The sequence below is a fragment of the Plecotus auritus genome, assembly GCF_963455305.1.
Source record: "Plecotus auritus genome assembly, chromosome: 9".
NCBI lineage: Eukaryota > Metazoa > Chordata > Mammalia > Chiroptera > Vespertilionidae > Plecotus > Plecotus auritus.
In genome coordinates this window covers 3,366,473-3,390,530 of record NC_137783.1, presented here as the reverse complement: position 1 = coordinate 3,390,530, position 24,058 = coordinate 3,366,473, and the positions used below count along the sequence as shown (strand labels likewise).

The following is a 24,058-nucleotide window of genomic DNA, read 5'->3' as shown; positions in this document are numbered from 1 at the left end:
GCAGGGGCACCGTGGCAGGGAGCAGTGCCGCATGGCCTCACCTTGCCCTTGTCGAAGTAGTGGATGATCTCCTGGTACAGCTGCTCCTTCAGCTGCCCCTGCGTCGTCGCTTGGTACCCGTCCCGCTGGGTGAGGTGGGCCACGCACACGTCCTCCGACCACTGAGGAGAAAGCAGTGCGTGAGTCCTGCTACTGGGACAGGGCTTGGCCAGGCCGCCCCCGCCCACCCTTGGGCAGAAAGTGCAGGGAGTTCGGCATTCAGAGCCATCACACGGCATCAATGCCGGGATGCTTGGCGCTGCTGTCACCAGGCTGCTGGGCCTAACAATGAGGCAGTGCCCTGTGCAGAGGCCCCAGGAAGTGAAGACAGAGGAGGCAATGTGAGCTGGAGTCCCATAGGAGAGGAAGTGGCAGGTCTGGAAACACAGCCCCGGTAGCTGAGGGTGGCCTGTCACACCTGGGGGACCTGGGATGGACTGCAAGCCCTGTCACACCTGGGATGAACGGGGCTGATTTCCTGTTTAAAAAAGTAAGGCTTCTAACCGGTTTGGCTCAGTGGATAGAGCGTCGGCCTGAGGACTGAAGGGTCCCAGGTTCGATTCCAGTCGAGGGCATGTACCTTGGTTGCGGGCACATCCCCAGTAGGAGGTGTGCTGGAGGCAGCTGATCGATGTCTCTCTCTCATCAATGTTTTTAACTCTCTATCCCTCTCCCTTCCTCTCTGTAAAAAATCAATAAAATATATTGAAAGAAAATAAAAAAGGCTATTGCTAGAAAGATGCTCGGATGACTCGCTCATCTTCTAAAATGTGAACCTGGAGGTGGTGTGGGACCCCTCCCTGACGCGGGCCTGGGGCTCTGCGGAGGCAGGTCAGGGTGTGTCTCATCCCCCCTGTGGCTCCGCCAGCCCAGACATCCCTCCTCACTGACGCCCTTCCCCACCGCTGCTGCGCCCGGTTGGCGTGAACGAGGCCCTGCGGGGTCTCCAACTGCCAGCTGACAGCCTGGAGATGGGCGTTTCCGTGTTTACGACGCCGGCGGACAACTTCCTGCGACACCTTGTCAAACCTGCATCCACTAGGCCAAACCCATCATCACGGCATTCCCTCCACGCCTGGGTTTCTGCCGCTGCCTTTAGCCAACACCACGGAAAGCATCTCACCGTGTGGGTTTCCTAACGGAGCCCCGATTGGCGGCGAGGCGCCACGCGAGCACCTGCGGTGACAGGACCGCAGTGCGGCGGCCTCCTTACCTTCAGCAGCTTCGCGTGGAGCAGCAGCGTGTACGCCGCCTCCGTGTAGTTGTCACACTCCTTGTGCAGGTCACACAGCTTGTACAGGTACCTGGGGCGAGAAACACGGGCGCATTGTTACGGTGTCACCGGGTGATCGGCGTCGACGGCGGCAGGCGCTACATTCCTCCTCCAGCCGTCAGTCGTGCTGTGCTTTCTGCACCCAGCGCTCCCCGTCCACAACGCCGCGGGCTCATTTGCTGCAGGGAGCACTTACCCCCCCCCCCCCCTGCCCGCCCCCCCCCACAGAGTCACAGGCCATCGTTCATGTTTCAAATCCAAGTCGTCTCCTTTCGGGACAGAACCGGAGACGGAACAAGGAGGTGGACGGAACTGCAGGCACCTCACGGTTTCGCATGCCTTCCACCGTCCTCGGCCGTCTCCGTACGTGTGAGCGAGATGACACAGTGCTTGACCGTGATTTCCTTACGACGATGGAGTCCATAGGCACCCAAACCCATAGAAATAGCAGTCTGTGAGAAAAAGAACTGGGAGGGTCACGGTGACCATGACCCAACGGAGGCCCTGCCACACGGAAACAAGTGTGAAGTGACTGGCAGTTCTGGAAAAAAGGGACTTGGCTGTTTTCCCAAAAGTGTATTATTATAGTCAGGTGGCACTTTTTTAAAAAAAGGAGAAAAGTAAAAAAAAAAAAAAAATCGTAAAAACCCCAAGTTAGAAAACCATGGGTGGTGTAACAAACCCATCGTTAAACACCAGCGCCCCGAGGAGTGCGTCCTCGAGATGGGGGTCTTGCGGAAGGTGTGACACTGGCCCCTACAAGGAGGCAGGCGATGGGAAAAACCCAGCAGGAAGTACAAAATGCGAGGCAGCTATGGTGTCAGAATAAGAACGGACTGAGAACCTTTCATGTTGCCTGTTTCCGATAAAGATAACCCATCGTACGCCATAAGCGCCTGCAGACGCCAGCGGCGGACCGTCCCCCCAAGCCACGCGCGTCCCTAAAAAAAAAGTTTTCCCTCGGTGGCAGCCCTGACCAACTTTAAAACCATTTTCCGTGAGAATTTTCAGCTAGAACTATTCAAGAACACCCGAAGGGTGAGTAACTTATTTACTTTTATAATATTCATTGCAAATTGATTTTTTAAAATTAAATTCAAAGTCTCGTGGCGTGTGGGGGTGGTTTCCGTTTTGGACGCGTGGCGTTAACGGGTTAAAACTGGCCTCTTCATTTGATCCTGGGGTTTCCTGTGAGACATTACGATTCGTGAAGGTGCCTTTTCTCAAAAGGGCCATATGGGTCGGTCAAGAAGTACAGACCCCAGTGAAATCATTTATGTCTTTGCTTCTGAGCTGGCAAGTATGACGACACGGCCCCCCCCCCCCCACCAAATCTCCGCACGGGCCTGTACGACTGCACACAGGCTCCGAACACATATGTGTGCTCCCCAAGTTCAGTCTCGAGGCTTCACGACTCCCACACGATGAACCTGCGGTCCTTCAACATTTCTTGGCGTGGGCGTGACCCGTGCCCTTGTAACAGACATGTAGAGAGTATGACACACACGGCACCTACATACCTGATATACATTTCTTCTCTTTCAATTTCTTTGTAGAAATTCTGAAAAAATCGAAGCACAACACCTTTAAGAGGCCTGTTCTAGAAAAGCTGTGACATGCACATAACATGTCACGGCTCCTCGGCGTGTGTCCACCCCAGCCACGTGGCCCAGCTCTCTGCCCTAAAGACATAGGGTCACATGGGATACACAACCAACATACACACGCCTTCCCTTTTTTGGGGGGGCCGGGGAGGGGCCGAGGAGGGGCAAGTCTAATGATTCCAGTTCCTACACTCGGCATTCTAGCCAACCCTGTACTGCACGGCCAGAGCGGACGCTCCGAGTTTTAGAATTCCAGTCGGAACCCCCGCGGAGGGGCCTCGAAGAGAGGGACTCGGTCTGTAAAATAACCACGCGGCGGCCACGCGCGGAGACGGGCCTGCTGGGGGCGGACGGCGCAGCAGCGAGGCCACACCACAGCGTTCCCGAGCGGGAGGTGCAGCTTGCGGGACTGTCAGGGGACCGAGGAGGGGCTATCACCCCCAAACGTGCATTTTTCCTCTGCTGGGAGCCACAGTGGATACTCAGGCCCCGAGATGGCAGCGCGGGCTCGTTCTGCCTGGGAAGCCCGGGCCAGAGGTCACCGGGGCCAGAGGTCACCGGGACCTGGGGAACCCGGCAGGGGGGGGGGGGGGGAAGGGGCTCACCAGCACGTTGACGGTGCAGCTCATGCGGTTCTCCTTGCTCTCGTCGTGCATGATGGTCCTGTAGTCCAGCAGCCTCTCCAGCAGGCGCACCACCAGCCGCACAAACGTCTCGCCGGTCTTGGCCAGGTACTTGTGCTTCCGGCAGTGCTCCAGGAGGCTGCGGGCCGCACCGTGTTCACCCGTGTCCCCTGCGGCCCGGAGCCCCGCGGGGGGGGGGGGGGGGGGGCGCCGTGCAGGGCGCAGGACTTCCCATCACGGACCCATGGGGATCACTGCTGGGCTGCAGAGCTCACTGCGGGCTCGCTGCCTCCTCCGTCTCCACCCGGCGGCGCCCCGCCCCGCCCCGCCCCGCCGCACCCTCCGCGGAGCACCTACATCTTATCGAAGAGCACTTTGTACTGCTCGTCCCCGCGGCCGCCTTCCACCTCGTGGTCCAGCTTGGTGATGATCTCGTTTTCGAACTGCAATGACACAGAGCGCGTCAGCGAGCAGGGTGGCGGGCGTTTCATCCCGTGACGGATGCCGACAGCACGTGCACCCACTACGTCGGCGTCGGCCACATCCGTGAGGGGTCACCCTCAGACAGCCCCCCACGCCTCGAAGCCGGATTTCACTCAGGAGTCGCTGTGCCCCAGCCCCCGGAGATGGCTGATGGTCCCCTGTCACCGGGGACTCTTCCGTTTGCTTCCCCGGTTGATGGGTCTACACATGCAGATCCTGAGAGCAGGAACAGGAGCCAGAGAACGGAGGGAACCCGGAGGGGAGTTTTACGGAAGGACACGAGAACACGTCTCGAGCTTCATTGCGAGGAACAAGTAACATCTAAGCCAGGGGTGGGCAAACTTTGTGACTCGAGGGCCACCATGGGTTCTTAAACTGGACCGGAGGGCCAGAACAAAAGCATGGATGGAGTGTTTGTGTGAGCTAATATAAATTCAAAGTAAAGGAGCGGAGGGGAGAGCAAGAGAACCGGATAGAACAGCCGGATCCGGCCTGCGGGCCGTAGTTTGCCCACGGCTGATCTAAGAGCTCCGTGGCTCCCGCAGAAGGACGGCTGGAGGAGGACTGGTGGGGTTTGCTCCCCAGGACCTGAACACATCAGGGCCCTGGTGGACCCGGAGCTTCTCCCTCTGGTTGAAAGAACGTTGTCTCCAAAGACACAGCCCACACGCCTCCCAAAGCCTGGGTGGGACGGGGTGGGACGGGGTGGGACGTGCAGAGACCACGGTGCGGGGAGCGGCCACCATGCCACCCGGCCCTCGGACCCGCGCTTTGCGGAAAACTGGGATCTGTGAGGTGCAAGTCCGCAAATGTTTTCAAGGCTCCATGATGCCCCCGTAGCTGATCGAACTGGAAACAACAACCTTGACAATGTCACACGTGTCCCCATCCTGGCTGCCCGGTCCCCCCTCCCTGGCAGAATTCAGAGCCCCCTCAGGACCGGGGTTCTAGCCAGGTGACCACCACGCTGTAGGGGGTCCTGAGGTCAGCCATCGACCTTGGCAGGAGGGCCTGAAGGAAACATGGCTGAGTTCGGGCGCAGGAAGCAGGCACACCATGGACTGCATGTATGTAAGGGTCGCTGGGGTCCTGTGAACATATCTGCTCAGACCCTGCGTCTCCAGGCAACCATCCCAGGCTCCCCCTTATCATCAGGCTCCCACAAAATTTCATCTGCGGGAGAGGAAGACGTTCCTTCTCTCTTGGTCACGGCTGTGTCCCAACACCTAGGACAGCACCTGCTGCGGGTGACGCTGAGGGGACCACAGGTGATGTACACGCTATGTGCATGTGATGTGCACGTAAATTACTGGATAGAGGGGGTGTTGCATGCAGCCGGGGGCTCAGTCTGTCAGCAAAGGGATTGGCTGGCAGGCTGCTAAGACACACCTGCTCTCTTGGCCATGCAAGCCACGCGTGAACACATATGTCCGAGTGCTTGTCACAGGTCCTGCAGGCCTGTCTGCTGCCCTGGGGACTCTGGGCGTGGCAGGTGCAGTGGCCATTGCCTGTGGCTCCCCTCGGAGCAGAGGGAGGGGGTCTGGGCAGCCCCAGGAGGAGCCTGGACACAGGCCCAGGCCCGCCTGACCCTGACAGCCGCGCGGCCGAGCCCCAGTCCCACCCACTGCACGTGACACGGAGCTGCCCACGGGCCCACAGAGCAGCACCGATTCCTGCTCGACCTCAAGCCCTTGGCAGCCTCGTGAGAGCCTGGGCCTCGGCGAACCCCCGAAATCCCCCGTGGTCTTCTCCCCCGACAAGCCCCCCGTTTTGATTCTGTTTAGCCTCAGCAGTGCAGGGACGGGAGCAACACAGGAGCGGTGGACTTCTGGAAGGAGAAAGGGTGACCTGCTTTCGTTCTCCCCCTGCAGCCTCATGACGGTGACTTTCACTGTAAGTAACGACCATCTCGGTGACCCGCAACCCCTCTGCTCTTTACGGGGGCGAGTTCCACAAGGGGCAGTGCTTGCGGACTCCCCTGCGTGCGGGGAGGCGGCTGATCCCAGCCGGGCTGGCATCTCCAACCCGCCTCCCGAGCCAGGCCCTGCTGGGAACGCCCAGGAGCCGGTGTCCGGGGAGGGCGGAAGCTTCGGGACAAACCCCTGAGATACAAAGTGAGACTCCGTGTCATGAAGACGCACGCGTCAATCCCGCCCGTGTTGCATGAGCACCCAACGCGGGAGGCGGTGGGAGTGCGGAAAAACATGCGTGACCCTCACGCAGGCAAACGCACGTGAGCATTCCAGACACCTCATCCGAGCTCATCAGAGGACCGTGAACTGGGAGTCTTCCTTCTGGACATGGCATGTTTGCTCTGCTCCTGTGGAAACCGGGCTGCCCCCTGCCCCCCCTCCCCCTACCCCCCCTCCCCCCGTAAGGGCAGCCGGGGAGTCTGGCTGTTAGGCGGGCTGCTGGTCAGATTGCGACCGATGAAGCTAACGTCTTCTAAAAAGAGCCAGGGAATGACACCTACATCAGAGACCACAGCTCGGTCGCCTTTGACAAACGTCCAGTCTAATCCGCACAAACCCCGTGCCGTCGAACGGCAAGGACTCAACCCACAGACCGCGCAGCGCGCGTCTGATCCCAGGGTCCTCGGGGAGTTTTACAGAAGGCGCTGGGAGCCACGCGCTGGAGACAGGGTACTGGGGACGGCGGTAATCAGAACGAAGTGATGGGAGAGCGTGTGTGTTGACAGCAGAGCTGGCTGCGCAAGTCGCGTGGATTATCCCCAGCCAGGCCTGCTGCTGGGTCGTCGGCAGCAGGCTCCCCACGGGCAGGAGGAAATGAGCAAGTTTAACTGCTGGAAAGGAGGCAGGAGCTCACCTGTGTGATAAGTGAAGTCAGTCTAGGCATGTCCCTCTCTTTTCTGCATGGTCAGTATCATCCAAAAATACCCATGGCGGCCCGGCTGGCGTGGCTCAGGGGTTGAGCGTCCACCTATGAACCCGGAGGTCACAGTTCGATTGCCATCGGCCACATGCCGGGGTTGTTGGCTTGATGCCATATGGGGCGTGCAGGAGGCAGCTGATCCATGGTTCTCTCTCATCCTGGGTGCACCTCTCTCTCTCTCCCTTCCTCTCTCTGAAATCAATAAAAATAATAAAAAATATACCCACAGGGCATCGGACTGAAGCTACTGCACAGAGCCCCCTGTGCATCCGGGAACACGGCGTGGAAGAGGCCACGTGAGGCAGGGCTGTTGGAGGTGCTGTCACACTGAATGTGGAGGAGCGGGGCTGGCTGCTCGCAGGGGAATGGATATCGTTGTCATTTAAGTGGACGTGGAAAGGAAGCCTTGCTCAGTGCCTCGGTGAACCTGGGGTTACCGGCTCCCACGTAAGCAGTCACGGGGCTGTGGATAAACCAAAGCCGGTTCCCTTTGGTTTACAGGGGTGGGCAAACTTTTTGACTCGAGGGCCACCATGGGTTCTTAAACTGGACCGGAGGGCCGGAACAAAAGCCCGGATGGAGTGTTTGTGTGAACTAATATAAATTCAAAGTACAGGAGCGGAGGGGAGAGCAAGAGAACCGGATAGAACAGCTGGATCCGGCCCGCGGGCCGTAGTTTGCCCACGGCTGGTTTAGAAGCACATCCTCGTCTTGGGTGAAGGCTGTCATTCTGGCTGCAAGTGTACGACGTGTACGAAAGGCCTACATGCATTTGTAAATGGATGCAGCCAGGCCTGCACTTGGCAGACATCCGCCTGGGATATGTGCGAGCAAGTTGGGCAACTGGGCCGGGAAGGGAAGGTTTGCCTAATACTTGCCCGCGCGGATGCGGCGCCTGCAGGTTGCCCAGAGCCGGGGCAGCTGACCTAGGAACATGGTATGCGTCTGCGGCAGGTGAACCTGAGCAGACGGCGGCACTCACTCTGCCCAGCGCGCTCTGCTTTCTCCTGGTCTTCAAAATGCTCGGGAGCCCTGACCGGTGTGGCTCAGTGGATAGAGCGTCGGCCTGCGGACTCAAGGGTCCCAGGTTCGATTCCGGTCAAGGGCATGTTCCTTGGTTGCGGGTGCATCCCCAGTAGGGGGCGTGCAGGAGGCAGCTGATCAATGTTTCTCTCTCATCGATGTTTCTAACTCTCTCTCCCTCTCCCTTCCTCTCTGTAAAAAATCAATAAAATACATTTTTAAAAAAATGCTCATGAGCTACTGGACACGGGACCGAGGTTTCAGGCCCCCCTGGTAGCAGGGAGCGTCCAGAAGTCCAGGAATCGGAGTCCAGGCTTCTGCCCCTGCAGGCGGGTCCAAGCCCATCCCGGGAAAGGGCGGGACCACGCCCCTGGGCCGTGTCTGTGTGGCAAACGTGGCCTGAGAGAAGCAACTGGCATGGCTGGGCAGAGGGCAGCTGTTTGCCACCAACCTGGGGTGCGGGTTCGCGTGGTAACATCCACGTAGCATCGATTCCCGCAGCCTGTCACTCCGCTCAGACACACTAATGTTTTTATGTGTCCTGCAGTCCTTGCTTAACCGCTCGTAAACTTAATTACACACTTAATTAGTCCTTGGCGCTCCACATCCCACACGCTAACATGCCCACATCCTTCCATGTCCGAGGAGCAGGCGGCTCACTGGTCTTGAGGCTTCTGTGAAATACTCAGGAGGCCAGAGGCTCCGAGGCCCCAAACCCGAGCGGCCTGGCCGGGCCCCGGGCTGCCGGCTGCTCACGTGGCAGCACCTCAGGCAGGTGCGTGACCCGGATCGTGCCGTGACAGCCCACGCCAGGAACACGCCCCACAGGGAGTCCCATTCAATTTGGTTAAGAAGATGCTGGGAGTCTGGGCACCTGTGGACTGGAGGGCTTTTAAGAACAGACTTTAACGTGATTAGAACTCTTGGAGTCAAGGGTATGGGTTTCCATGATCTCTCCAACCGCTTCGGGTCTGTGCTTTCATGAAATAATAGCCTAATCTTGTCCGTATTTCCCCTTTAAGCATCCAAAACAACGGACTCAAGTATGACTCTGAAGTGGAAATAAAAATACAGCCACCAACACAACCCTAACGAACCGGAGAATGAACACGATACAATCGCCACCAAACGCGTTCACATCCATCGTACAGAGCAAAAGGCGCCGGCTTTCCCATCAAGTAGCCGAAGCTGCCAACACCCACTCGGGTCATTCCAGTACTTGCTTCGGGTTATCAGCGTGGGCGCAGGCAGGCACGCACACGGACACGCGGCCCAGCGCGGGCACCGAGGGGACTCGTGTTCAGAGGCCCTTCCCGCTAACGGGGAGCTCCCAGAAGCCCGGGAGCGTTTCACTGGCCCGCGCGGAGCGGGCGGGAGTAGCTCCGTGTCCGGAAATCTTACTTTGCTGTGCAGCCCTCTCCATCCCCTTTTTACTAACGGCCTGGAGCCCCCACGGTCATTTGCGGCGACGCGCGGCTGTGAGCTCTGTACTTCCCAAAGACGGAACAAATGGGATTCTCTGAGCAGGTGCCAGGAGGGGAGGAGAAGCACGCTTTTCGCAGGAAGCAGAACTTAGCGAGTCCGAGACGGGAAGGGGTACTCACTGGGGGGCAGGGGACTCAGGGAGGTGGGGCGAGGGGAGCCACGGGGTCCCATGGCCCGGCAGGTCTGCCTGAATGATCCGAGGGCCGCTGAGGCTCGGATGCCCAAAGCTCTCAGGCTGGCTGAGCAGATGCGGAAAGCTCACACGGAGAATCTCTCTTTAAAAAAAAAAAAAAAATCAATATTTTCAAAAGTTCTGGTTTAAGTGTAAACAGCTCCTCTGGGCCCAGCGGACAGTGAGCACAATTGCTGTTTTCGTTGCAAAGAAAGAGCAGAGAACGTGGCCTCCGGGACGGGAGGACAGGAGAGGAGCAGAGGCACGGGGCCACCTGTAAGGCGAGGGGGCCACCAGATCACCACCGAGTGTGGGAGAGGCTGGGAGGTCCGGGACGGGAGGGCAGGAGAGGAGCAGAGGCACGGGGCCACCAGATCACCACCGAGTGTGGGAGAGGCTGGGAGGTCCAGGACGGGAGGGCAGGAGAGAAGCAGAGGCACGGGGCCACCAGATCACCACCGAGTGTGGGAGAGGCTGGGAGGTCCGGGACGGGAGGGCAGGAGAGAAGCAGAGGCACGGGGCCACCAGATCACCACCGAGTGTGGGAGAGGCTGGGAGGTCCGGGACGGCCACGGGGGGCTGGGGCGTCGGAGGCTCTCAGGGACAATGGAAGAGGCGGAAAAGACTTTTGCTGCGTGGAGACGCGGAACAGAGCGGCCGTATGCACGGGACCGAGACACCACAGTGGCCCCAGAACAGGGCAGGCAATGCAGGGTGGCTGTTGCCCCTGTGGTCAGTGAGGGCAGGCAGGGTCACCCCGGAGGGCACAGCCAGAGTGGACACCAAGCTGAGGTTCTTGGATGCACTCTCGTCCCCCTGCTGACTGGGTCCCCACAACGCAGGCGCCTCGCCGACAGGGAAAGGGGACGAGTCAGTCCAGTGGGAATCTGGGGGTGGGAGGGCACCGACCAGGCCACAGAGAAGCCAAGCAGCACCCCAATCTCTGGAATGTCCTCCTCGGGGCCAGGGGACGCACGCATGCGTGTGCTCGCTGCACGTCTATTCGGAGAAGAGACCGTCTGCACGCAACCTACATGCCCAGCCAAAGGGGCTGAAGAGGAGGCTGGCTGAGGCACTTCCTGAGAGGTCCCGCCAGCGCGTTAACCGCACGGTGAGTTTGCCTTTGGTATAATGTCCAACATAAAGAACAACAGAATGGTAACAATGTGGACGACGTTACCATTACATTGGAACAAAGACAGAGGGCGGGCCGGCGGGCCCAGCACAGCTGTCCTTCCACAACAGACTCCCCATTCGGACAAATGAGGGAACGTGAGGAAGTCTTCCTTGCCCCTGGGGGGAGAGAGAGAAAGGAAGGGAGGAAGGACAGAGGGAAGGAAGGGAGAGACGGTGGATTTTATGGGTTTGATTTTATTTACTTCTCACAACCCCCCTGTCGAGTATGTTCATGTTTGTACCCATCTTACAGCTCGGTATGGAGACTTAAAGACGTTCCGTGGCTTGTTCAAAGCCCGGTAGCGCCGGCTAAGCTAGGAGCCACGGGGCACCCGACTCCTATATCTACCTGAACCCCGACGCACAGAGCGGAGGTCCGTCTGGCTCTGCACCTGTGCTCATTCCAGGAAACAGCACGGTTGTTCTTCATGGCTCCTCACCACCTGCCGGCCATCGCGGGGAACAATGGCCGGGGGACACCCACACACTGTGCAAAGCTCCCGTCCAGGAGGAGGTGCAGGCGGGGGAGGAACCCCCCTGTCAATATCCGCTCCCTCCACAGTCACGCTACCGGGAGGGATAGGATCATTTTCCCTTCAATGTAGGAATTTTTCTCAAAATTCCTTAAGCATCTGCGTGAAATCCACGTGCCCGCACGCGAAACACGGCCGCGTTTAAACAAAGGGCTTCAGTGCAGAGGACGGCCCCTCGCCTGGATGCTTGTCTAGGCGTCTGCAAAGCATCACGGCCAAACCATCCGTCCGGTAGCGAGCACGCCTCTGCGTGTCCGAGCACGTGCATGTGGCCCACCCGTGACTACGCAGGCCCCTCACGGACTTCCATGGGACCCGGGAAGGGGTGCTGCTACTTCTCAAGGGCCAATGGCTCGGGCTGTCCTTCCTGCCGACCCTGCGTGCTCCGAGCCCCGCGCATACGCTTTCATCCAGGAGCTCGCATCGGCGCCGTCGCCCGGCTCAGGGACCAGTGAGGACAGTGGTCGGCAAACTCATCAGTCAACAGAGCCAACTATCAACTGTACAACGATGGAAATTTCTTTTGAGAGCCTAATTTTTTAAACTTAAACTTCTTCTAACGCCACTTCTTCAAAATAGACTTGCCCAGGCCGTGGTATCTTGTGGAAGAGCCACACTCAAGGGGCCAAAGAGCCGCACGTGGCTCGCGAGCCGCGGTTTGCCGACCACTGAGTTAGGAGAATGAAAGCCGAGCCTTTAGACTTTAAAACAGGGATGGGGAATGTCCGGCCCTCACGCCAGGTAAGGCCCTCGAAATCACTTGGTCCGGCCCTGCCAAGGCGTGAGGGATGAGTTCATGAAATGCTTGACCGCAACAGGGCAGACTCATTTTTACGTGGATAATTTTGTGTGGCCCGCGGACGATGTTATAAACATCCAAATGGCCCTCGGCAGGAGAAAGGCCCCCCTCCCCCGGTTTAAAATAACAGACGCTGGCAAAGCGCAGCCGGTCTGCGAGAGCACAGCGCATCTGATGAAACGCTCTAGCGCGCCTGTGCCACAGAGGCGGAGTAGGTCCAGACAAAAATGAGTAAGAAAAAGCTAAAAACGGAGACCAAGTCTTCCCACAGCTGAGAGGCCAGGGGCGGGCTCCTGCAGCAGGAAGTTCGGGAGGGTCCAGCTGAGCGCCGCGGACGCCAGAGCCACCTGCAAGTCTTTCTCAAGGTTTTCAGACTCGCCCCGCCCCCCCGACACCCCTACCTCCACCCCCACCCACACCCACACCCACCCCCACAACCCCACCCCACCCCCACCCCCACCCCCACCCCCACTCCTACCCACACTCCACCCCCACCCCCACCCCCACCCCCACACCCCCACCCCCCCACCCCCACCCCCACCCCCGCCCACACCCCCACCCCACCCACACCCCCCCACACCCACCCCACTCCCACCCACACCCCCACCCCCACACCCCCACCCCCAACCCCACACCCCCACCTCCACCCACCCCCACACCCCCACCCCCACCCACACCCACCCCCTTACCATCTGGAAGCTGCGCGTGGAGTGGAACTCGCACTGCATCATGTCGAAGAAGATGGGGATGGTGGCCTTGCGCAGCTCCGTCTCGGGGATCAGCGTCATCTCCAACATGGGGCCGACCATTTCCGGAATGAACTTGATCTTGTGCTGACCTTGGGTGAAGACATGCATTCGTTAGAAAGATTTTAAAGGAAGGATTCTGGAAGGGGCTTCCGTGGACACAGGCCACCGCGAAGTGGGTGCCAGGGGCGTGGGAACGGACGGGCATGCATCTCCTCTGGGGGCATCACGGTCGCGGCCAGCCTTGCGTCGGAGAAGGGGACGGTGTCCGGATGGCTGTAAACGAAGCCATGGAAACGTCCAGCATGAAGTCTGTAGCCCTGACTTCTGTTAGAGGCGACAACGCCGTTGCACCAGGAGACGGTGTGATCACAGAGCTGAAGGAGGGCAGCCGCTCCTGGGTTCCCAGCCTTGGACGGAGCGGGGCTGGGAGACAGAACCCCGCATCTCTATTTGTGGACAGGGAGTACACGATAAGGCGGGGGAGTCTGAGCGGATGGTCCGGTCCTCGCTGCTTCTGGCGCCTTAGGAAGAGGAGGCTTCCGCCCAGTCGGGTGGCGCAGTGGGTGAGCACCGACCTAGGAACCAGGAGGTCACGGTTCCATTCCCGGTCAGGGCACATGTCCGGGTTGCGGGCTCGATCCCCAGTAGAGGGTGTGCAGGAGGCAGCCCATCAATAATCCTCTCTCATCATTGGTGTCTCTGTCTCTCTCTCCCTTTCCCTTCCTCTCTGGTATCAGTAATATATAAATAAGTAAATATACATACATACATATACATATATATATATATATATATATTTTAAAAAGTTCTACCCTCTTATCTTTAGTGTCAAAAATCTTGAATTATTTTCATTTCCAACATATGCTAGAAGAATGCGCAAGAATTAAACGCTTGAGTGAATTATTTGTGGCATTTTGTGTTATTAACACCAGCAATTTATCCAGTTAATCGACCTTCATAATAATTTCACACACTCAGAAAATAGAATCGATAAAGAATTTAGTTTCGTTTATAACTCCGCTATTTGATACAGATTTCTAGGAAGAGAACCATTAAACAAATCTGGCTCTTACAAATAACTATACTTAACATGCTACATAACCCTCCTATTAGTCTAACTGAATATATTTCTAACATTTGTACGGGGTGGACACGGTCACCAAATATAACCTTTGATAAGGAATCCGAATAGAATACACTTCTGATGTTGAACTTGACTGAATAATTAACATCGAGGCTAAGGCCAGACCCAGGGGATTCTCGTCACTGCCCAGACGCTCCGTGCTTCTGAGAGGCGTGTAACAGCTGCGAACCCTTCTCTTAAAAATGCGATTATCCCCAGTTTCTCCGGTGACACTTTTCCTGTATTTTGCCCAAAACTGTCAGAGCCAATGTTTCAGAAAAGAGTGGATAGTGACAGCGAGTGGTTCATCAACCACAACTTGAGTGTCACGGAGCGCTCTGCTGGTCACGGCGGATTTGACGCTCCCGGCTGGAGGGACGCAGGCGGGGACAAGTGGCTGTGGACGCCGGGGTGGAGACACACGTTCCAGGGCACGGCGCCTCACCTTGGATGACACCCCTGCCCCTGAACACGGGAAGCTGGCTGGAGCCGGTGCTGAGCTCCGTGGTCAGTGCTTTCCGAGGATTTAACCTTCCGGAAGGAAGGGCCCTCAGGGTGAGCAAAGTGGGGGCTGGTAGGGGCTGGGAAGACAAAGGCAAAGGGGGGCCAATGGGGGGCGTCTGTAATACTATCAACGTAAAAAACATACATAAAAAAACACCGATAAAACATACTCTCCGCAACCAACAGGCCAAAGAAGAACTCCAAAGGGAAATGAGAAGACATCGGAGACCAAAGGCAACGGGATCACAACGTACCCCAACTTACAAAGGTGGCCAAGGCACTACCGAGAGGGAGGTGAACAGTGAGGCACGCCTGCATCGATTCCTTGCCTTCAACACGCATGTCCCTATCGCTCGGATGGCACGGGGATGCTGAGCTACCACCACCTGGGGGCAGGAACTTAAAACCGGGGTCGGGTTTTGAGTGGAGACTAGACCAGGGGTGGGCAAACTTTTTGACTCGAGGGCCACAATGGGTTCTTCAACTGGACCGGAGGGCCGGAACAAAAGCATGGATGGAGTGTTTGTGTGAACTAATATAAATTCAAAGTAAAGGAGCGGAGGGGAGAGCAAGAGAACCGGATAGAACAGCCGGATCCGGCCCGCGGGCCGTAGTTTGCCCACGGCTGGACTAGACCCTCGTGAAGGCAGAGTAGATGACACGGAATCCGGCGTGATGGCACGTGTAACAGCAGGATGAGCTACGTGGTCGGATGCGTGAGAAAGGGAGGGAGTGTTCGTGATGCCCAGGGCTGAGCTGTGGGCGCCTGACACGGGAGTGCTTTCCAGACGCTTCTATCTGTCCCGCCCGCCAGATGCCTCTCCTTTCATTCCCTTGGTCTCCTAGCTCTCACTTCCTGAAAAGAGTTCTGGCAAAGAACAGCAATTTCTCTCCAAGGAGCAGAAGCCATGGCATTTTCAGATGCCCCAGCGCTGACGAACAGGGCCAATGCCGCCCCCCACCTCGCACGGGAGACGGTCCCACCGAGGGCCGGAGACCGCGGTTACTCACCGAGATTGTACCACATGTCCCTGATCTCGAAGCCGATCTGCCTCCTCATGTCTCCATACCTGAAAGGCAGGAGCGGGAAAAGCGCCAGTCACTCTACGGGGCGTGTGAAAATCAGACCTGGGTTATTTTTAAGCGCGACCCAGTCTTCCATCACTGAGTCGCATCAAGAGAAGAAGGCGCACCTTCCTTTGCCACCAAAGGGGATGGAAGGAGGGGGAAGGAGCTGGGAACCACACTTACTCATCACCACACACTACCCCCCCCCCCCGCCCCGCCCCACATCATCTCCCGCCACACCCCGGGGGACTTGGGGGAGGTGGTGGAGAGTAATGAGAGAATGTCACTGTCCTCACTCTCCAAGGGCAGGTGAGAGAGCTCAGCTCCTTGGCCCAAGCAGGAGGATGGGGGTGGGGGCTGTTTTCCATGCCTGGCGTTAGCATCAGGCCCTGCAGACCCCAGTGACCTCCCACGCCCTGCCCACAGTACGCACACGCGCCGAGAGCAGTGAGCCCTGGAGTCTACACTCAGAACAGGGGGGCCTCCTCCAGTGCTCCCCCTCTTCTTTATCAAGGGCAGGGCAAGGGAGGGCTGAGCACCTCCTACTCTCAACAGATATTCCCCCAAGTTTTTTGTTTACCAGGAAAACAAACGCTCATGTTCCTCCCAGTGGGCGGGGGGAGGGGTGTACGTTTCCGGAGTAAACAGAACCCTATGCTTCAGAAGATGCGCCTTTAGGAGCTGGTGAGCAAGTTACCTTTTCCCTTTATTGCCCGAGGAAAAGGCTGATCGCATTAAACATAATAACTGGTGGAATTAGCTACCGCCTTACGGTTTCCCAGCTGCTCGGCCCCCTCCTGTCGGCTGACGGACAGGGCCCGCTGAGTGCAGGCCACTGCGCGTGGCTCGGAAGTCACTGGGGAGTCAAAACCCCAGCCCGCCGCGGCCACCTTAGAATGAGGCCTCAGTGCCCGACACACCTGCCCGTCACGTGCAGACAGACCAGTCCCTGATGGAGAATCTGAGCGTGGTGCCTCAGCCCCTCCCTAGAGGGACAGGCTGGTCCCTCGAGGACATTAACCTCCAGCCCCGCTCCACAGTCCACCCCTGGCCGGCTGTGCTGAGTTTCCCTGGGCTCAAGCCTCTGAAGGCGCAGGGCTTGGCAGGAAGGCGTGCTTTTGGGCGGCCCAGGGAGGCCACACTCACAGAATCCGAGGACGGCTAAGCCGCTGCCTCTGCCGAGACCCCCTGTGAACCTCTCAACGCAGTGAGTGGCGTGGGGCTGGCAAGGCCTGGGGACACCAGCCTGCCCAGGTGGACTCACTTGTTCAGGATCTTGGCTCTCTTGGCGCTTGAGAAGTTCTCCAGCTGCAGGGACTCCTGCGTGAGGAAGGCGACCGCCAGGTGGAAGTAGTTGTTCCAGAGCTGAAAAAAACGGGGACAGGTGTTAGTGGCTCAGCAGCGCCGGCCACGCGGGGCATCTCGTCTGCCCAGCCCTTGGGAACGTTTAAAACCATGCGCGCCTTCCCCAGCTGCCAGCGGCCGCTCAGGCTGTGGCTCCGGCTGTGGGCACAGGCCCACCGCACTTGCTCAAATGCCAGCTCTGCCGCGTGCGTGGGGAAATCTCTCTCCTCTCCGTGCCTGCGTCTCCCGCTGAGCTCAGCGGTGCAAAGCCACTTAGCCTGCCTCAGACCACCACCGTGGGAGGGTCTGAGAACACCCTGGCCACACTCCCCGAGACCGAATGGCCTCCCTGCTGGGTCCCTACATGTCCCTGATCCAATACTTTCTCTTTGCCACGGCTCCATCCCCTTCGTTGTTAAATGGAGCAAATACCCAGAAGGCACAGTTTTCAATCATTGTAACCACCATTCCCACACCGTAGACGGAAGACCAATTAAGTGTGCAGATTAGAAAGAAAAGATGGCGCTCAGAGGAGCAATTTGTTGTAACACGATTTCCCAACCAAGGTCACGTTCGCCTGCCTTTCTTCTCTCACCTGCAGCTCGAAGTTGGCTTGATCCAGGAATTTTTTGTTCAGCATATCTGCATACTGATTAATCGCTCGCAGGAAGACTCTGAAAGATCAAGAGGAAATTACATAATTACACACTCCGGCTCTGGCCCCTCCGAGGGTCTGGCATTTCAATTAGATCCAATCCAAGGCCCGTCGGGGAGGCGAGCTCTCCAGGTCCTGGGGAAAGCGGCGAGGTTTTGCCCATGAAAAACTCAGACAATTACGCGCAGCCTTACTCGAGGAAATTAGCACGTGCAAGATGAAAGAATCGGAGGGAGATAATGGTGTCTGGAAGTGACATATGAAAAGCATCGCTGGAAAACCCACTTTTAAAAAGGTGCAAATGAAACCCTTTGCTCTAGTCACAGCGTCTACATGTCAAATATTACACTGGTCTTGGCTCGGCGGGCTTCGTAAAGTTAAGCTTTGAAAGTGCTTTACACCCTGGCGTGGCGGTATGTCTTCTTTCAGTATCATTTGTCCTGTAATTCAAATGCTAATCTTGGCCACTGTTAACTTTTGTTTAAATAAAAAATTTTAAAAACCTTTAATAGCGCTGAAAGTGCTTTAACAAGAACTGTCGCAGGAATACTGATTTACCGATGATGTACCATTTTAAGCACCCAGAGCAAAATATCACTTACTTCCACGCCCTCACTTTGGTGTTTATGATGAAATATGCAATTTGAACTCTCGAAAATGACTGAACCAAGCCCTTCACTAGCTTGTTCATTTAGATCTTATTTTTTTAAATATGTTTTTATTGATTTTCAGAGAGAGGAAGGGTGAGAGAGAGAGAGAGTAGAATGATGAAGAGAATCATCGACCGGCTGCCTCCTTGCACGCCCCACACTGGGGATTGAGCCAGAAACCTGGGCATGCGCCCTGACCAGGAATCGAGCCCTGACCTCCGTGTTCATGGGTCCATGCTCAACCACTGAGCCACATGGGCCCGGCTGGATTTGTTTATTACTCTTGAAAGTGTTGATGATCACAAAGCTTCCTCCAGATACACCTTTTTAAAGGACCCCTCTCTTTGCCCACAGTCGGGATGCAGGAGGAATGAGCTTGAGGGCCCAGATAATAAAGCTCATGGCACTTCCTCTACTTCGGAAGCAGCCGGGAGCGCAGGAGAAATCTAGGTTACTTAATGGCGTCCCAGAGCCCCTCATGGCCAGCTAGCCGGGGAGCGGGGGGAAAGGCCGTGTTCCGCGGGGGCTCCATCCACACATCCCGGCACGACCGGCTGCCGCACGCCCATGACGTGTGCAGCTCGGAGGGCTTTGCAGCATCATTGCCGTGAGAAACCTCCCCGTGGGCCCAGGACCCAAGCAGGGGCGACGGGTGGCCTGGGGTGGGGTTTGCCAGCTCCGCTGCTGAAGAGAACTTGGAGGGAGTTACGCAATCCTCTGGGGACAGGAACGCTAACCAGGAGGGGGAATTCGTGCTGTGAGTGACCGTTCATCGAGGGACACGGGGACCCTGGCTGCTCACTAAGGGAGAGCACAGACTGGGCAGTGGCCATGGGCCGGGGGGCCACTCTGCAAAGACAGGACGCCCGTGACGTTCGAAAACCAGCTCTTGCTGCTGATTTTATACTTTAGTGAGAAGAGTGATACACAGGGCAGCTAGGGCTCCCTGAAGAATGGATACAGGACCAGGGCGCCTAGACTCCATCCGGGCAAGTTTAGGACGTGAGGGACACCTGCAACCCTAGGGGCCTTCCGGGCCGGGCTGGGTCTCCCCTGCCCGCTTGGCCCTCAGAGTACAGGACCCGTGGCCAAGGAGGAGCGCCCCACCTGACCCTTGGCCGCTGCGCTCAGAACCCCCCATTCCCTCCCAGTGACAGTGGGAGGGACACTTCCTGCCGGTACGAGAGTGGCACAAGAACCCTAGGCTGCCGGCCACAACGACTCTTTTGTCCTGAGTGTTCCCTTCAGTTGTAGAGCGTGGCGGCTCGCTCGAGCTCCGAGGGCCCTGGTGAGGGCTAAGGAAGACCCCTCGCCCGCCCTGTGCGCCTGGGACACGTTTACCGGGAACATGCATTATTATTACAGGGTGGTTATTCCTCAAAGACAGCACTCCAGCGGCTGCGAGATGCTGCTTCTCATTGAGCCCTGGCATGATTTCAGCTAGATAAGTAACCATCGTTCTCATGCGACTTTTAAAAAACTGTGTGGTGCTGGAATAGTGTGAAGGCGGATCGGACACTTTCTAACGGACCGACCACACCGCCGGAGCGGTGCTGAGAGATCCCATAATCCAGATTGGCTAGAAAAGCTTTAAGGAGCCAGGACGGAGAGCAGCTAACACAGAGTGGAGGTGTACGAAGGACACTAAAGGGAAGGGCCGATAAAAACCGCAGTCCACACAGCAGACAAAGTGGAGACAAGGCCTGGGCTCCAAGCACGGCTCCGCGTCACTTCCACGGAGCCATCCAGGCCACGCCATCGGTTCCCACTCGAAGGGACCACAACCACGGCAACACCCCAGGCCACGCGACGCTAGGTCAGCAACCTAACCAGGCAAAGAGAAACCTCCGAGGGGGTTCCTTGGGAAGAATCTCCATCGGTAGCTGTCATTCGTGAGTTAGTCCTAATTCACGTCAAACTAGGGAAAGTTAGCCGGAAACCACATTAGAAGCTTTTGTGTACGTTCTGCTTTCCGTCACAGGGAAATAGGAAAACGGTCACAGGCTCAGCCGCACGACCACAGCAGGATGCCTTGCTGTTCAAGGTGAAGGCTCAGCACAGCTCAAGATGCAGCCCTTTGTGCTGGAGCCAATGAGAGGGAGGGAGGGATGCGAGTGGCTGGGCTCTGTCTGTGCTGAGCATGGTTGGAGGTGGGTTCAAAGACAGGGAAGCTCCCTGGACTGTTCCCAAATGGTCCTGTCTGCTGACTCACTCTCGTGCCCGCCAGGCCAAGTCAGCATCTGACAGGTCACATGGGCTCTCTCTAGGCGTTCGTCATTGGAATTAACAAATGGGTGAATGGATAGATGGACAGACAGATGAGGGATAGATGGATGGATGGGTGAGGGATAGATGGATGGATGGATGGATGGATGGATGAGGGATGGATGGATGGATGGATGGATGGATAAATGGGTGGATGGATGAATGGATGGATAAATGGATGGATGGATGGATGGATGGATAAATGGATGGATGGATGGATGGATGGATGAATAAATGGGTGGATGGATGAATGGATGGGTGGATGGATGTATAAATGGATGGATGAGGGATAGATGAATGGACGGATAGATGGATAAATGGATGGGTGGATGGATGTATGAATAAATGGGTGGATGGATGAATGGATGGGTGGATGGATGAATGGATAAATGGATGGGTAGATAGATGTATAAATGGATGGATGAGGGATAGATGAATGGACGGATAGATGGATAAATGGATGGGTGGATGGATGTATGAATAAATGGGTGGATGGATGAATGGATGGGTGGATGGATGGATGGATAAATGGATGGATGAGGGATAGATGAATGGATGGATGGATGGATAAATGGATGGGTAGATAGATGGATAAATGGATGGATGGATGAATGGATGGCTAGATGGATAAATGGATGGGTAGATAGATGGATGAATGGATGGATTGATGAATGGATGGATATATAGATGGACGAATGGATGGGTGGATGATGGATGGATGAAGGATAGATAAGCTGGTCCAGAAGATCAGGCCTGATATCAGAGGGCTGAGAGAGGCTATAATATTCGGTACCTTTGGCTCTCCCTGGAGTCCTTGCATTTCGAGTAGGTTTTCCACTGTGAGGTTCTGCTCTTTTGAGGTCCTTGTTAACCGAATTTCTCATGAAACACTTGCCATTTATGGCTGGGCACTGTCCCCAGTCTCTCCCACCCCCAGAGCTAGTCCCCTCGTTCTCCAATCCACCTCTGCAGTGAGTTCCCTGCAGGCAGAAGCCTTGTCTTTGTCCATCAGAAACCCCCAACATCTAAGAGCCCTCGCACCATGCGTGTCCTGACACGTTCCGACTAGGGAACCTTTGCTCGATAGCCACACCAACACCTCCAGCATCCGGGGACCAGGACCTCCCACCTGCCAAACGAGAGAGAAGCAGCAGGCCCAGCCCACGCCTGCGCTGGTGGGGAGAATCCTCCCTGTGGCATCGAGCTCTCTTCATTCTCCGCACCCACGCCACTGCACAGAGGCACGGGGCACAGGAACGGAGGCCACGCGGCACGCTGGCACATTTCCGAGAACAGGAGAACACGCTGCTGCAGGAGACGGGGCAGGTGGGTGGTAGATGCCAGGACCAGGACACAGCAATGCGGCTGGTATCGGCCGGAGTGAGGGACTCGCGGAAAAGATCAATCGCTCTGTGCTCCGTGCGCCAAGCCACTCACGTCTTACCCCAGCCAGAGGATCAGCGATTTCTAAACAACAGGCTTAGGGGGTGAGAATAAATGCCTCCCTCATGGTCAAAGTGACACTGAACTACAGTGAGCTGCCCCCTGAAAAAAATGCTGTCGTGTAATTCCCGCTGGTGTCAAATATGCATCTAATTGTTGTCTACACACACACTCACACACACACTCACACATACTCACACACACACACTCACACACACACTCACACTTATACTCGCTCACACACACTCACACACACACATTCGCTCACACACACTCATACACACTCACACTTATACTCACACACACACACTCGCTCACACACACACACTCGCTCACACACACACTCGCTCACACACACACACACTCGCTCACACACACACTCTCACACACACTCACACTTATACTCACACACACACACACTCACACACACACACATTCACACACACACTCGCACACACACACTCACACTCACACTTATACTCACACACACACACTCACACTTACACTCACACACACACTCGCTCACACACACACTCACACACACACACTTACACACACACATTCACACACACATACTCACACAATTCTCTTATCTTTTATCTATCATCTATCTATCAATCAATCAATTTACCGACCTACCCACCTGATGTCCAGGTAATCATTTAGCTCCCTGACCTTCAGAAAGTTGCTCAAGTGATGGAGATCCTCGTATTTTCAACCAAGGAATGCAAACAGCAGGGCCTCTCAGCGCCTTGAGCTGTGGACCGAAGGGTTGTTCGTGTGTGTGGGGTTTTAACTTGGAGATTAAAGGGTGGGAAGAGGTAAAGCCCCCCAACACAGTCTTTTCAGCACGATCATCTCTGCTGACACTTTACAAAATGCTAGGGGACGTGGGCAGGAAGGGGACACATCCGCCCTGACTCCCACACCCACACGTCTTCAGGCGTCAGGCTGGGTGTGGTGGGGGGCTCTGCCTGCAGGGGGCACACACCCTTCATCCACACACGCACAGAGGAGGTCTCGCCAGCCCCGCCCCATGGCCCACATCCCCGCTGTCTCCCACAAAACAGACCGTGAATGCCACGTGGGAGACCATCCCCCAAATCTGCCTAGCGGAGCAGAGCAGTAAAGGCTGACTGTGCAGAGGGAACCCGTCCTAAATCCGCGTCTGCTAACTGCAGAGGGGACTGGCGAGGGGAAGGTAATTGGACCCTTTAACTATCGAAGCTCCTGGCAGTGCCAGGCATTAAGGCGACTCCATTCTGATGGTGCCCTGGGCACTCCTGGCATCTCTGCTACTCGGCGTTGCTGCCAACACCCGGGACGGCGAGGGGCCTCGGACGTCGGCGGAGCTCAGAGCCCCATTTCCCACGTGGGGAAGCGGTTTGTTGCTCGTGTTTTATTCCTTCCCTAAACGTGACGTTAAGTTCCATAATTAGATTGCACATTTCACTGCGAGGGCATTTAAATACCTCTGGCATTAAAACAGGAGTTGCTTTTGGGGGAAAACGCGTCTTTTAACAAGGTGTTCTGCCCCAAGCGGGTGGGGAGAAAGGAAACAGATTGAAAGTGACGAACTCTATCCCTGCAGAACCGCACGTCAAGGAACAGGTGCTGGCAATCTCCTGGAAGGGACTTCCGCGTCACCAGGGGCTGCGGGGAAGGAGAAGGTACTTAGGCGAAGCGAGGAAAGGGGTGCCAAGAACGGCCCCCCGGACAGGAAGGCGAGGCAAGGCGAGGTTTCCCTCAGTGGCCGGCCTCCGGCCCAGCCCTCACTTGACCACGTGGCTCTTTGTCAGGGTGAGTAGGGGGGACCCTGAAGACTGCAGCCGGGAAGGAGCGGGAAGCCAACAGCTTCAACTGCCATTGATCCCGACGCCGAGGCGTCTGCTTCCCAGATCTCCTCGTTTTCAGGTCACTAGGCGCCAGCACCCATCACACTGCTGACTGCAGTCCACAGCGCTCCGAGCCCCTGTGCGGGCAGCCCTGGGGGAAGCAGGCTCGGCCTGTGGTGGCCCCAGAAAAACAGAGAATCTGGGGGAGCGCCGCCCTGGTGGGGACCGTGCCCTCCCTGCTGTGGGGTCTCCTGACCACAGCCCCGGCCCTGGTCTACCCGTCTGACTCCGGCTCCATGGAGAGGCCCGCTGGACGCACT

At 56.8% G+C, this 24,058-nt stretch overlaps 1 protein-coding gene across 7 annotated transcripts in view; it reads right to left on the bottom strand.

The window, feature by feature from the left end:
• Positions 1 to 24,058, bottom strand: part of DOCK1 (dedicator of cytokinesis 1) — a 331,039-nt gene that overhangs the window by 34,902 nt on the left and 272,079 nt on the right. For 5 of the 7 annotated variants that reach the window (XM_080641474.1, XM_080641473.1, XM_080641477.1 and 2 more), the window contains 9 exons: positions 17,486 to 17,564; positions 16,811 to 16,911; positions 15,490 to 15,548; positions 12,792 to 12,940; positions 3,897 to 3,982; positions 3,522 to 3,678; positions 2,833 to 2,873; positions 1,253 to 1,343; positions 42 to 161 (listed from right to left, as the gene is read on the bottom strand). In XM_080641474.1, coding sequence (XP_080497600.1) covers positions 42 to 161; positions 1,253 to 1,343; positions 2,833 to 2,873; positions 3,522 to 3,678; positions 3,897 to 3,982; positions 12,792 to 12,940; positions 15,490 to 15,548; positions 16,811 to 16,911; positions 17,486 to 17,564 — 883 coding nt within the window. Of the gene's footprint in view, positions 1 to 41; positions 162 to 1,252; positions 1,344 to 2,832; positions 2,874 to 3,521; positions 3,679 to 3,896; positions 3,983 to 12,791; positions 12,941 to 15,489; positions 15,549 to 16,810; positions 16,912 to 17,485; positions 17,565 to 22,578; positions 22,661 to 23,450; positions 23,557 to 24,058 lie in introns of those variants that run through there. The other 2 variants (XM_080641478.1, XM_080641479.1) reach the window with 2 other exon arrangements.